Here is a 15850-nt window from a genome sequence, read left to right as displayed (position 1 = left end):
GATGATGATGATGATGATGATGATGCTTGTTGTTTAAAGGGACCTAACATCTAAGGTCATCGGCCCACTAAAAGCTTCTCTTCCCTAGGGTGGCGTGCACCATCTTGGAGTAGATTACTACGGAAGTAGCGTTTACAAGAAGTCCATACTACAGAAGTAAATTACTACGGGAGTTATTTATTCCGGAAGTAACGCCGGAGAGTTGAAGTACAATTTACTCGTTTAGTTACTACTATAGAAGTAGCGTTCGTTACTCGCGGAGTAGTGTTGTGTTTGTGTATCTTCTTTAAAGAAATCTAAATGGATAAGGTTATATGCGATAGGAAACGGGGAAAAAAACGCAAGCGAAAAAGATAAATGCTTGTTAATAGAGATAATGACGATCTATGCAAAGGATATAGGGTGTAAGAAACACAACGTAAAGATGCTGGATAAGAAAAGAAATTCATGGAAAGTTGTGACAATGCTTCGAGTGACGGAAAACGGAGTGAAGAACAAGTTAAGATTCTGTAGAAGGACTTAAAAGCGAAGGTGGAACCAAAGCAGAAAGTCATGGACACGCGGGAAAAATTAAAACTGATGGTGGTTTCTTCATACAGATCGCCTACATCCACAGCGAAATTGTCCCATTTTTACACTAGGCAAATGCTGGCTGGGTCTGTAGGCCCTACCTTATGGCCACGGCCGCTATCCAATCCCTAGGCCTTTCCTGCCTATCGTTGCCATAAGGCCTATCTGTGCCGGTGCGACATTAAGCAAATTGAAAAAAAAAAAAAAAGGATAAATACCTCTTCCGATTTCTGAAAAGTTCACCGTTGTTACCGAGAGGGCAAAAAATGGGAATATGCGCGCAGTCACAGTCAATTGCACCTACGATGTGTGGAAACCTGCCAACGTGAAGAATATCCTTTTTATTTTCCGAACAATCATCATCATTTGCAGGCGCACCTCCCTCAGCCTCAACTAGTGCTTTAACCACGCGATGAATGATACGGTAAACGTTAATTAGATCACCGGCAACTGTACTGAAATGCTCCGGTACGAAACACTCGTAGGGCACACAGCAACTGTAATTTGAGATATACAACAAAATTAAGACAAGAATTCAGCTGTAAGTGATCTCCAAGTAGATTTGGAAGGATAGTAAAGGATTACTTCCTAAGACCAAAAACGTTCCTGAAGCTCTCCGTGTGCACATTATACGGCTCTCGCCTTTCACGCACTGTAGGCCTACGCACTATTACATTTCCCATCGTTTTCTGCGTCGAGATCGTCAATATAATCTAAGTAATCCATAAACACGTTTGAAATGTCTTTTCCTCTAATATACGGCACGATATTATCATAAGTCAACAAGTCTAAACCTAGCTTACTCCATGCACGACGTGAGAGTAAATTCTAACCTATATTCGTACGTTATTTACTTCTTTAGTAATATACTTCAACATTTTACTCTTGTAGTAATTTAGTCCAGGAGTGTCTGAAAGGACTAAAATACTCCGGAAGTAACTTACTTTCGTATGGAAGTCGCCGAATGCTGACTTCAAGAGTATTTTACTACGGAAGTAGAACTTACTCTTGGTTGGTGCACGCTGTGTAGTACTCGCTACAGGAAAGGTGGTTGGTCGCTGTACGTGTGAAGCGCTTCCGGATACTGGAAGTACTCGCAGAATTATAAGTAGGACAGGTCAGTATCATACATCGGAGATGAATGAGTCAACATCTATGTCCCAAACATTTCACATGCGCTGTGATTTATTTTCCGAAGTTACTTTTGTTTATTTCCAGAGGAAAAATAAACCTCCTGAACCAACAATATCCTCAACTCTAAATTTCAGGAACCGCTGCGAGTGTTTAATTATTTAAAGACCACGACCATCATCTACTTGTTGCTGTAGCCACGTGCCAGTTCACCGACGGAGTTCCTTGGTCTCTTTGCCAGTTTGGTTTGGAGAACGTGTCCAAGGAACTTTGTTTTCCTCTTCTTTATTGTATTTAATAAACATCGATCCTCTTTTACGTTCTTTAATACAAGGTCATTTTTTAATCCATCCAACTTGTTTTTGTAATTCTTATCCAAAACCACATTTCTGCAGCCTTAAGTTTTGTTTCTTCCTGTTTCCCTAATGTCCAGGTTTCGCATCCATACAGTAGCACTCACAGGTCGGTCTCCAAACCGAGATGGTTGTTTAGCAATGAGGCTTATTTTGCTACTACTATTCTTTTCTTGATTTCCGAAAGGGACCTGGAATCAGACTATTCTCTGACTTGTTCTATCGGCGTGTTATTTAATTTTAAGTTTTTGTAGGCTTCTCTTTGTCTACTATTTTTGTTTTCCGTATATTTATCTTTAGTTTAAATGTTTCTAAGGATCTGTTGAATGTTCTTAGCATCTTACTCGTATCCTTTTCAGAATGACCTAAGATAGCGGATACAACAGCCTTGTCGTACTCCTCTTCTAACTGTAGTACCATTAACATTAACTTCTAGATTCAGAATAAGGCGCATGTCTTTCCACTCATATTCCCCATTACTTGAAAAAGCAATTTCAACTGAACATTATTGAAGACTTTTTCCAAGTCAATAAATGCTACATAAATTTTCCTGTTGACTTCTATCCTTCTTTCCAAAATTTGACGTTATTTAATATCCTAGCCTCCATAGTTACTTTCTGTGTTCTAAAGTCATTCTGATCGTTATCCCATTTTTGTTCTATTTTCCTCCTAATTCCGTCTTTCTGATGAGTAAAAACTTAGAAACGTGAGAAAGGATCGCTAATGTAAATATAGGAATAGTAGAATTCCGATGCATTTTTGAGATGTATCTTTAAATACCATGGAAAAAGGTTTGTTTGAAGTGGTTATTGAATACTACGAACAACGAACCTTACCAACTGATGTTATTAAAATTAGAACAATTACATCCCCCCCCCCAAAAAAAAAGAATTGCATGTGATTGTTCCAATTATGGAACATTAGCGATCCTAAGCAAATACCGGGATGGTACCTAATTCAAGGCGACAGCCGCTTCCTTCCCTCTCCCTCGTCTGTCCCTTGCAATCTTCCTATCCTCCCACAAGGCTCCTATTCAGTACAGCAGGTGAGGCAGTCTGATCGAGGTACTGGTCCTCCTCCCCAGTTTAATACCCCAACCCAATGTCTTACGGTCTTTACAAGAGAACAAGAGTTGGCCAGCCTGGCGCAGACTCTCTATTTGAGACCTCCCGAGGACCTTTCTAGTCACCTCCTATCACTGACGCGAGGTACCGTCGATGTGTGAATGCCGGTGAAGCAGAATCTGAAACTATCGTTGAGGCGTGTTTATTTTTTACAATGTGATTCACGTCGCACTGACACGGATAGTTCTTATGGCGACGATGGGATAGGAAAAGGCGAGGAGTGAGAAGGAAGGGGCCGTGGCCTATGTACAGCCCCAGAATTTTCCTGCAGTGAAAATGGGAAACCACGGAAAACCATCTTCAAGGCTGCCGACAGTGGGATTGAAAGCTCACAGCACGGCGAGTTTACATACAAACTCTGTGATTTATCTACGACATTTAGAAGAATGTTTTGAAAGCAGACATTCAGTTTAAATTAAAACTAGCGTGTTCAGCAACTGACAGCTGAGAGCTAGAGTGTTCCACTACTGCCATCGTGTTTCTTTAGCTTTGTACACGAAACTTCGACTGTCCGCTGATCAAGTGATGTGTATACAGGGCGGTGCGAGTACAGCGTTGGTCATTTTATCAGCTGCTCAAGTTAGCCAATCAGATCGCTTATCACCGGCTTGAGAGCACCAATAGTAGAAATAAACTTCTCCAGGAGAGAGATCTGAACAAGGCAAGCAACCACGCTTCGGTGTGTATGGCTCTCAAGCCCGACCCAGCCACGATCGCCTCGTATCGCCCGCGAAGCGAACTGAACTTCAGCAGCTGATAAAATTACAAAGGCGCGAGATATCGATGTGTCCGGCGCTCTAAAGGTCATGCGTTCGGCTCACGTTGTTTCCGACCTCCCTGTAAGACACGCACACGAACTTGCCGAGGTTGCTCAGGGATGGCTCGCTACAGACTAATTGCATTTCGTTTGGTTTGTTGCTATACTGCACTAACAATAATAGTTCTTAAGAAACGCTGAGGTGTCGGAATTTTGTCCCGCAGGAGTTCTTTAACGCGCAGGAAGCGAACGATGGCGTGATGATGGTGGTTGACATTTTGAACAAATGGCGCTCTGTAACGAGTCACCGGTCCGCCTCTCTGTGGTTAGCTGAGGTCCGGCTTCGATTCCAGGCTGTGCCACGAAATTTGAAAAGTCAATTGAGTAGAGGGGTCTTCGATTCCCACCTCAGCCACCGTCCAAGTTTGCGTGGTTTCCCACTTTGTAACTGTTCCACCTCGTCAATACACTTGGGGAGATGAAAGTTTTTATCTTGGGCCACATGAATATTAAATAAACTATTTGTGGCTTGCCCGCAAATTGCCACGCAAATAGAAACAATTAACATTCCATGGTTCCCCATTTCTCTATGTAATGTTTGGGCGCCATGGTTACAGTTTTTAAATAAAACTGTAAACCAAAATTAATATTTACTAGCATAGAGACTTATAATTAAATCACAGGGGTAGGATTTTAAATAATTAACCATTAAGTATCGCTTAAGAAAGAAAATTAACGCAATATAAAATACAAATGAATTTATTATACAAAAAAAAAGAGATGAATCGGAAAAGTTTCCTTAAAGCGTGGAGGAGTTTATAATTTACTGAATTTACTATTGCTTGCTTTATCTAATTGAAGCTCACCAATTGCAGCTTCCGTTGAAGTCATCTAGTTTCCGTGGTTACTCGTTCTCTTCTTCTCGATGTTGACTTTGTTCCATGGACATCCTTCCTTCCTTCTCTGATATGGTACGGGCTATCTGGACTAACACTCCCTATTTGCCTAGTCTTTAAATTAGACATTGGCCCTATACTTGTAATAACTGATCAGCGTTGATCGTATGAGGAGAAAATTCAGAGATATGAATTTTTCCATATTAGTAGAAATCTCAATCCAACTGAGCTATACTATTTATACGATACAGACTTGTACCAAATTCCGTAGACTTGAACTAAACATAGTTCTTCGTCCACAATATTTACTGAATATCACACAAGCCATAAGCTTGTTTCGTTTCACGCAGATCTGATAACATTACCGCAACTAAGTACTGTATCGAAGCGATAACACATTGTACAAAAATAACTCTGTCGCGGAGCGATCACACACTGTATCAAATATCAAATCACGTCGTTCAAAGTAGATGTTGTGACTTCCCCTCTTGGAGAACAATAATTGTACGAGAAATGCAACCATGCAAGCTAAGGGCGCCAATCTTTAAGTTGATGACTTAAAGATAAAAATTTATAATCAAGCTTGGACGGACTCTTATCACAGGGGTGGGGTGATAGTGCACTAATCATTAAGCAGGAGAGTTAGAAATCAAAAGGCTAATTAAGGCAGATTGATTAAAGTGAACTAGGAAAATACTATTTATTATATTGAATATAAATGACGACGGTTTAACGAGAACTGAATTTAAAATAGGAAATGAATTTAACAAAAAGTTGAATGACTCTACTTCGCGAAAACTTGCAATATTTTTAACTCGCTTGTTCACCATGTAGTCTTGTTCTGCTGGTCCTTGGAAAGCTTCCATCCTTGTAGCTGGAACATCACCGATCGTCTTTGAGATATCTTCATCTGCAGCTAAGTACCATTCCTGCCTTGCAAATTGCATCAACCACTAATTGGATGATGGCTTTGAAACTATCACTCCCTGTTATGCTCTATCCCATATATTGGAGATGAGCCCTAAGTCATAGTTAGAAAAACCTCCTTGGGTTATGTGGAGAGGATACTCAATTAATAATCCTTCCAACTTTACTGAAAATGTGCACTGAAGTTTCATTTCTATCTAGTTTAATACTACCTATTGTCTTAGACTGGTATAAACTGGTCTAATACAGAGCTGTTCGTACTTCCTGATGAGAGTGGCTATACACCCATCATTCAGGAATTCCTAGGTACCACGTCGTGGTAACGAAGTAATGAATGTAGAAGTGATAAACTATCACACTAGTCCACTATGGTACAACAACCATAAGACAAGTTATCAGACCTAAAGCGAAATACAAGATAGAAGAATCAAGAAGATTAATGATGCCAAGGGCTCCAACACGCCCTTTTATAACCTTTTCTGGCTCTAATTACAGGTCGCTACACGTGGACCAATCAGTTGACACGTCTCTCCCCACTCCAGATATTAGAGTTGATGGGTCCCAACCAAGATATCAACTGTTCTTCTATTATCCCTTTCACTCAGTATCCATGGCAAAATGACGCTCCTTTGAAAATATAGGCGGTGATCAGTTTGAATTATTCTGGTCGAAATACATTAGCGGTCGTTACAACGCTTGAACACGTGCTCGCTTTTCCCAGAATTTGATGTCTAAATTTGTCCTTCCTTCTTCCTCAGTGATGTGGCAAGATAGAGGAAAATCTACTGCAAGTTAAATTTAAACGAATGTCGCAAGAATCTAAGTTAATATTAGGATATTCAGTCCTCGTTTACAAGTCGTAGTTACAAAGTAATGAAATGATAGTGAGCAAATGATCAACCATGAATTATAATAAAATTACATACCAAGATAAATATCATGACGTTACATTCCTGAATTAATTACACATAATAAAATTAACATAATTACACTGTGACGTCTGGAACGTTACATACGCCCCCATGAGTTCTTAACAAATATCACATGAGTTGAGAACTCACACACTTACTCCCACATTGACTTGAAATACCTCTATTACCTGCCCATTACGAGCGACATTATTTTCATACAATTAATTATATCCCACTGTCTCCATATCTCTCTTAGACTGCTTACCATTGCGAATGTCTGTTATTTCAGTTCATCTTGAGGTTTAGATACTAAATTATGTCCAACATGAGCAACTTTCCATTTTTTAAAACAAGATTATCTTTGAGAATATAACATAATATATATACAATTCAGATTACAAACTCTCCCGAGTGTCTATTAGTCCTTTTACTCTCCATCTTTCCGACATTCTTTGCTAGATAGCAGTAACACGTTCTCTTCCAATCTTTTACATTAAAACCATGGAAAACAAATGATACAACCAATTTACACCTTAATCACTCTCTCGAATGTTTCAACCTTATCTTGAAGCAGGATGCAATACACTTCACACGAATACACACGCGATTTAAGCTCACGGTAAAATAATTGCAAGTTAGAAATGCACATACGGGAAATTAATTATTTGCCGCCGTCAGCTTTAATTAGCCTTCGGTAACATCTCAGAAAACAGATAAGATATAAAATTTCATGGCCTCACATACAGAAAACAGATGATCTATCGTCAATGAACGAGCGTAACTCTACCGCTACACACAAACACCTCCCTTGTTTACAAACACAACTAGGAAATACCACCACAATGAGGGGTAAACTCATTCCGCTCGTAGTCTGACATAACAGGTAGCAACTTCCCCGTGTTACTGACCTATATCTCACAATCCGGTTCAGCCACCTCACACGACAGGTATCTCCGTAAACTACTAATGTTATATGAACCATTCATTACGCTCTCGCATTCAATACACAGACGTATTGATCCATTACACTTAGGCACGACAATTAAGGGATTAACGTATTGACTGTTTGATAATTCAATCACATCGTCTGCTAACATAGCTTGAATTTGATCCTCTACGGCTATGGCATATTTGTGTGGTATTGGATACCGCGGTCCGCTGAATGGACTCTTATCCAGCACAGAAAAAGAATGCTCGTACAGATGGGTAACACCAGGTTTCTCAGAGAAAATCTCCACGTGTTCATATAACACTTCAAATAACTTGTCCTTCTGGACTTCATTTAACTGATTTCTACCTACGGCTTCTTTCAAGCCACATATTTTATCCTCATTAATCCACAACTGGCACAACTTCAGGCCCTCACTAGCCTCTTCATTAACTTTAGAAACCTCTCTCATTCTCCACACTGTACTAACTTCCGTTTTCCTCTGAATTTCCTCCTCAAACTTGACCTTGATATCCTCATTATTCCACCTCAAATTTAGCACTGAATCATTGTAATTTAACTGAGCCAATTTTAACGTTAACCAGTCAGATCCCAAGATAAGATCAAATATCAAATGCGGAATTACCAAACATATCTAAACGCTAATAAAATTATTAATACAGATCGGAACAGCTACTTGTTTACAAATTTGCTTAGACCTCTTTCCAACAGCCGTAATGATGAAAGTAGACTTAACAGGCATTTCCTCCAACTGAATACCCTGTTTCACTAATGACTCATACCACTGAGAACTAATACATGATATTTGGCTACCAGAATCAATAAAAACTTTAACCCACGCCCCCCAAACTTTCAATTTAACAACGGGATTGACTACTTTATTACTTGAATCTCCATTATTCTGCTCGGGTTCATACAACAAATCGTCTCTAACATCTAGGTCATATGGTAACACTTTCATGACAAGACACTTCGCTACCTTCGTACTAGGCTGGAATTCTGACCTAAGATTACAGCCTCTAGTTAGTTTAAAGGTTCCCTTTTATTGACGTTGGACTCATTAGTACATTGCTCTGGCCCCCGTTGGGAATTTCCTGTCCTATATTCAGGTGCTCCGCTCCTACTGTTATGCTGAGGTCTGAACTAATAATAATCGTATGGCCTCAGCTACCGTGTGCAGACATTTCAATTTGACGCCATCTGGCTGGCTGCTCGTCAATTTCGAAGTTCCGTTTTACTCTAGGTCCGCTAGATGGCAGACAGAGTAAACCGGATCTCTCTTGGGCGTCTATGGCTGAGATTTAATTAATTAATTAATTAATTAAATTAATTTAATTAATTTAATTACCATTAGTCTTCGTTGCAAAATTTCACCAGTGATTCTGAGATCGCTGTTTACAATTTAAAACATGGTACCTAGTACAGTGTGCACCACATCTTAGACATACACAGTTCAAACCTGGTTCATGATAACGCTTAATATTACACAGTTTATAACGGAACACATGAACGGAGAACCTTGTCAGCAGGTGTCGCAGTTCATATCCACCTTGAACCCACTCGCGATTTAGCATGGCATCGGTAGAGTAGAAATCTTCCCAGATGTCAGCCTTCTTCGATCGTAGGTCTCGAAGCAGATGTATATAGGGTGTTGTTGCTGGAAGTAATAACTGTAGCCTTAGCTCTTCCACATAAAATCCCTCTCTGGATAGCTCATACACGAGCCGGGAAGGAGAATATTTGGAGAGGCACAGAGCCCGTTTCAAGTAGATTGCCTTCAACGTCTCGATTTTATCTAACTGTTTCATACTCAAATGTTCCCAAATGTTTTCCAAGCCATATGTTGCTATAGGGCTGATTTTTAGATGAAAGAGTTTTATGGCCGTTTCTAAAGACAAGTTTCTCAGGTGCTTAATGTCAGATATTGCTTTCATAGATGCATTTAGACGGTCTATGAGATGGAGGGTGAAAACATTACCTTGGGTTTGAAAAATTACGCCCAAGTATTTAAAATGCTTGACGGACTTAAGTTCTTGGTCTTCACAATAGAAGATTCCATGAGGTCCCCCTCTTCTAAACGTCATGGACACTGTTTTTTCTACATTCAGTTTGAGCTCATTTTTCTTTATCCAGCCTATTATTTGGTTGAATGATTCCTGGAGTTCCTTCTCTGACGTTGATGTTAAGACCATATCGTCAGCGTACAATAATAGTTTGACGCTTTCCTGGTTTACCAAATCTACTATGTCTGCTGTCGCAATGATGAATAATAATGGACTTAACGGGTCTCCCTGTAATACCCCGGTTGTTTGTTCCAAAATAATAGATTTGGTAATGCCATCATCTACTTCTATTGAATTGTTGAGCAGTAAGTTCCTAATCAGCGGTATAAGGTAGTTCGTACTACCAGTGAAACTCTCCAATTTTTCTAACAGTATGGTTCTGCTTATGGTGTCAAAAGCTTTCGAATAATCTATAAAGATGGGTTGCAATTTACCCCCTGGTTTCTTTAAGGCTTCTTCTATGTCATTCTGGAGACAGCGGATAGCTAAAGTCGTTGATTTCCCTTTTCTAAATCCGAATTGCGACTCCGGTAGGTTATTTTCCACCAGTTTAATGAGACGTTTACCCACTAATGAAGTTAAAGTCTTTAGTAGAGTACACTCTAGCGCTATTCCTCTATATGAGTTGGGATCTGCGGTATCACCTTTGCCTTTATATAGCATTTTAATAGTAGATTTTCTCCAGTTGTCTGGTATCCTACCTTGCCGCAAGCATTCATTCATTAGGCGAGTGATGGATCCACCCAATTTTGGAAGAGCAGCTTTAAGATGTTCATTAAAAATGTGATCTGGGCCATATGCCTTGTTATCTTTAGATGCTGTAATAGTTGATACAACCTCATTAATTGAAAATTCGTCAATTTCAGGGATTATTTAAAAAACTGGCACGAAATAATTAGTAGGTCGTGTGTCTCTCTCTTGAAGCACCAAATGTATCACCAGAGATCTTTTACATGCCGACATCGTACGACATGGAGTGTCGAATGGACTTTTTTCCGCCCTTCAAAAATCCGACTACCTCTGCCGGGTTTGAACCCGCTATCTTGGGATTCGGAGGCCGACACTCTACCACGGATCCACAGAGGCAGCTAGGTCTGAACTGATTGCGAGCTTCGTGATTCTGTGTTCTTCCGTTATGTCTCATTCCGTTGTGATGACTAAAGCTCTGAATATTCTCCGTTCTACTCCTAAGGTTACCTAAAGCATCAAAACTGCCTAGTAGGTTCTCCATCTCCTAAATAGTACCAACTCTTTGCATGCAGCCCGCTTCTCTCACCCTGTCCGGAAAATGTCTCAAAAGTAGTCTAACTACATCAGACCCCTCGGTTATACCATCTAAGTTCTGACAAATCATGACATGGGCCAGGAAGTATTCGGTCATAGTGACTCCCTCATGCTGTTTGTACCTCCCAAATACCACCCTTTCTCTCTCCCGAGCTTGTATCGCTTCATTCCAGAATTTCTCTCTAAACTTATTTCTGAATTCTTTCAGGTTCGTCATCGTTTGCCTATATACCACGAACCAAGACAGAGTTTCTCCTACAAAAGCATGGTCAATATTTTCCATAACGTCTTCCCAGTCCATAAACCCTTCCTCTAGACGCTTTTCAAACCGTTTTTCTATCATCTTAAGGAAATCTAGCGGGTTCGTTTGTTTCCCATTAAATTTAGGTAGTTCAATTTCCCTAATGTAGCTATTTCCTAGACATTGCTTTCCCGTGAAAACCTGTTTATCCTTTGCCACCTGTTTTAACTGATTTTCTGCTTTCTCCATCCGGCATTCTACATCTTTGTCTCTCCTATCAATTTCGCTCTCCAAATTAACCTGCTTCTCTTTCAGTGTCCTAATTTCAATCTTATTCTCTTCAGCTATCGCAAACCTTTCTTCACTTGCCCGGGTCTCATCTTCTATTCTAAGCTTTACTGTGTCAATCTCTTGTTGGACGTGGTCTTTGAATACCCGTATTTCTCCTTTTTGAGTCTCAACTCTCTTATCAATACTAGTGACCTGCCTCATTACTTCCTCCCTAGTAGAGTTACTTTCCTTCCCCATTAATTCCAGGAATTTACTTCTCTGCTCCGCAAACTTTTCTTCTACCTCTTTCCCTTGCCGTTCACATTCATTTTTCTGTTCCTCTAATCGCTTATTAAAATATTCATTTTTTACCACCAGATCGCGTAACTGCCTACTGTGTTCGTCCATTTTCCGATTCGCTTCCTCCTTATTTTCCCTCATCTCCCTGCTTAATTCAGCTTTAGTTTGCTCTAACTGTTCTTTAAGTTCATATTTAATATTCTCAATTTTAGTGTTAGTTTGTTCTAATTCACTTTTAATTTCAGATTTACTGTCCTCTATCTTACTCAACATTAACTGCATGATTCCCATTAACTGATCATTATTATTACTTTCATTGTTAGTGTTTACTTCCGCTTCGCCCCCCCATCCTACTATCATCTGACTCCATACTGACTTCTTTCTGCTTGCCTAAACTCTCCATACTACTTACACTTCTATCTTCAATTTCCTCTACTAGACTACACAACTCTTCCTCTGAACTCAATACGTTATTGCCTTTTATCGCCCGTCCACTGCGCAACATCCTCTCCTCTTTCGTCTGATCAGCCATGACCCTCCCCACAATCAAACACTCCTAATGCAACTTGGATATCCAATTTTTTTCCATAATACGAATTCTGATATCGTTACTGTCATTAACTGCTCCGTACTTAATGATTTTCTCGCCCTACGTTGGAGCGGCATTTATGTGACTTCCCCTCTTGGAGAACAATAATTGTACGAGAAATGCAACCATGCAAGCTAAGGGCGCCAATCTTTAAGTTGATGATTTAAAAAAAGTTTATAATCAAGCTTGGACGGACTCTTATCACAGGGGTGAGGTGATAGTGCACTAATCATTAAGCAGGAGAGTTAGAAATCAAAAGGCTAATTAAGGCAGATTGATTAAAGTGAACTAGGAAAATACTATTTATTATATTGAATATAAATGACGACGGTTTAACGAGAACTGAATTTAAAATAGGAAATGAATTTAACAAAAAGTTGAATGACTCTACTTCGCGAAAACTTGCAATATTTTTAACTCGCTTGCTCACCATGTAGTCTTGTTCTGCTGGTCCTTGGAAAGCTTCCATCCTTGTAGCTGGAACATCACCGGTCGTCTTTGAGATATCTTCATCTGCAGCTAAGTACCATTCCTGCCTTGCAAATTGCATCAACCACTAATTGGATGATGGCTTTGCAACTATCACTCCCTGTTATGCTCTATCCCATATATTGGAGATGAGCCCTAAGTCATAGTTAGAAAAACCTCCTTGGGTTATGTGGAGAGGATACTCAATTAATAATCCTTCCAACTTTACTGAAAATGTGCACTGAAGTTTCATTTCTATCTAGTTTAATACTACCTATTGTCTTAGACTGGTATAAACTGGTCTAATACAGAGCTGTTCGTACTTCCTGATGAGAGTGGCTATACACCCATCATTCAGGAATTCCTAGGTACCACGTCGTGGTAACGAAGTAATGAATGTAGAAGTGATAAACTATCACACTAGTCCACTATGGTACAACAACCATAAGACAAGTTATCAGACCTAAAGCGAAATACAAGATAGAAGAATCAAGAAGATTAATGATGTCAAGAGCTCCAACACGCCCTTTTATAACCTTTTCTGGCTCTAATTACAGGTCGCTACACGTGGTCCAATCAGTTGACACGTCTCTCCCCACTCCAGATATTAGAGTTGATGGGTCCCAACCATGATATCAACTGTTCTTCTATTAGCCCTTTCACTCAGTATCCATGGCAACATGACGCTCCTTTGAAAATATAGGCGGTGATCAGTTTGAATTATTCTGGTCGAAATACATTAGCGGTCGTTACAACGCTTGAACACGTGCTCGCTTTTCCCAGAATTTGATGTCTAAATTTGTCCTTCCTTCTTCCTCAGTGATGTGGCAAGATAGAGGAAAATCTACTGCAAGTTAAATTTAAACGAATGTCGCAAGAATCTAAGTTAATATTAGGATATTCATCCCTCGTTTACAAGTCGTAGTTACAAAGTAATGAAATGATAGTGAGCAAATGATCAACCATGAATTATAATAAAATTACAAACCAAGATAAATATCATGACGTTAAATTCCTGAATTAATTACACATAATAAAATTAACATAATTACACTGTGACGTCTGGAACGTTACAATGTTCACAGTCGAAGTACTAGTGATGGAGTATCACGTAGTTAGGTTGTAAGGTTGTCAGCAGAAGTTGTACTTAGTTAGCCCTCGTTCTCGTGTTGAGAATCAGTATATATCCGGGCTCACCCCCACTCTTGGTAACAGCTCAATCTCAAAACTCATATACCACGAAGTATCTGATTCGATAGATCGAAGCATCAACTCCCCTTCTCTTCTTCCTCGACAAGTCCAGAAGGCGTGGCGATGATATAGCTGACCAGCATGCAAGCCTCGCGCACGGGTCGCTGTTTACTAGCCTTGGTCATAAAATAAACCCATGACTAACGCAAAATCTCAAGCTTCAAGAATAACCCTCCGTATACACAAACATGAGATGAAATGAAAACAACTATGTCTCAACAATTTACAACATAGTGAATTCTTATCCTACATAATATAATAATTTAAATAATAAAACGATGTTATTATATTTACAATATGATTCCAAAAAGCCTTGATTACAAATGATTGACGTTGAATAAATATGTTATTACAAATAATTGCCGATGGCGGATAAACTTGATATCAAATGATATCGCGTAAAATGATATTATATTAAATTAGTAGGGCTGGAGAAGCCTGGACGGTTACAACTTCTCCTCCAGGCAAATGCCGGGATGGTACCTAACTTAAGGCCACAACCGCTTCCTTGTCTATCCCTTCCAGTCTCCCCCCCCCCCCCACAAGGCCAAAGTTCAGTATAGCAGGTGAGGCTGCCTCGCTCCTACTCCCCAGTCGTATTCGCTCCAGGACACTGCTCTTGAGGCGGTAGACGTGGATCCCTCGCTGAGTCCGATGGAAAACCAAGCCTGGAGGATAAACGCGTTAAGAAAGAAGTAGCCATTGGATACTATGGGTCCCTTAGACCAATATCCCTGAACAAGGTCCGAAAGTTTGTCGGTGGAGTTCGACTTCACCCTGCTGACTAACTGTGAAGCACCCTAATGCGTGCACACACACTAAGAATAAATAGAGAGAAATGTACTCACTAATAGAGCACGTCGTTGGCCTGATGACGCTCGTAGCGGACCGTTTTGCACATGGCGCGTATGACGGAGTCCCGGTACGGCGACAAGGCTTCCATGCCGTGCAGTCCATAGTAGATGATCTGAAGGTCCTGAAATAAAACACATCATAGCTTACCAAACAAATCTCATCGTTCAAAGATGAGTGCCAGATCATGACACCATTTCAAATTTTAAAACCCTGATTTCTAAGAGCGACTCACAACGAACACGTACAAGATGATGAATATTGGTTTTCTCTGCTCTTGGTTCAAAGTCGTACAAACTCGAGGAAGATTTTCGGCAGCGCAAGGATGGGAATGACAAGGAAGGGACCGTCGCCTTAAAGTACTTGGTGTGAAAATGGGAAAACACAGGAAATCATCTTCACAGCTGCCGACATTACAACCAGTCAACCGTAATGAGAAGGGAGAACCATTTTCAGGACTGCCAACACCACAAGGACGTAATCATCTTACTGGATTTACGTCTCACTAACTACTTTTACAATTATCGGAGACGCCGAGGTGCCGGAATGTAGTCCGCCAGGAGCTCTTTTACTTGCCAGTAAATCTACCGACATGAGGCAGACGTATTTGAGCACTTTCAAACACCACCGGTCTGAGCCAGGATCGAACCTGCCAAGTTAGTGTCACAAGAACCGCCTGAGCAGTGGCATACCGCAGATCAAGTTGGCAAGGTGACACTACTCTTACTGAACGAGATGGCCGTGTAGTGGGTTCGAACCCCACTGTCGGCAGCGCGAAAGATCGTTTTCCGTGGTTTCCGATTTTCACACCAGGGAAATGCTGGTGCTGTACCTTAATTAAGGTCGCGGCCGCTCCTAGTCCTCTCCTATCCGTACGTCGCCGTTTGATGTACAAAGAGCACATTTTTCTGTGT

At 40.4% G+C, this 15850-nt stretch overlaps 1 protein-coding gene across 1 annotated transcript in view; it reads right to left on the bottom strand.

Moving 5' to 3' along the window:
• PDZ-GEF (PDZ domain-containing guanine nucleotide exchange factor) overlaps positions 1–15034 on the bottom strand; it is a 735817-nt gene extending 720783 nt beyond the window's left edge. The window contains exon 1 of the mRNA XM_067152787.2: positions 14933–15034. Coding sequence (XP_067008888.1) covers positions 14933–15027 — 95 coding nt within the window. The 5' untranslated portion in view covers positions 15028–15034. The remainder of the gene's footprint in view (positions 1–14932) is intronic.
• Between the last annotated feature and the right edge of the window lie 816 nt (positions 15035–15850).

Source organism: Anabrus simplex, chromosome 8 (assembly GCF_040414725.1).
Source record: "Anabrus simplex isolate iqAnaSimp1 chromosome 8, ASM4041472v1, whole genome shotgun sequence".
NCBI classification, from domain to species: domain Eukaryota; kingdom Metazoa; phylum Arthropoda; class Insecta; order Orthoptera; family Tettigoniidae; genus Anabrus; species Anabrus simplex.
This window is presented reverse-complemented; position numbering and strand designations above follow the sequence as displayed.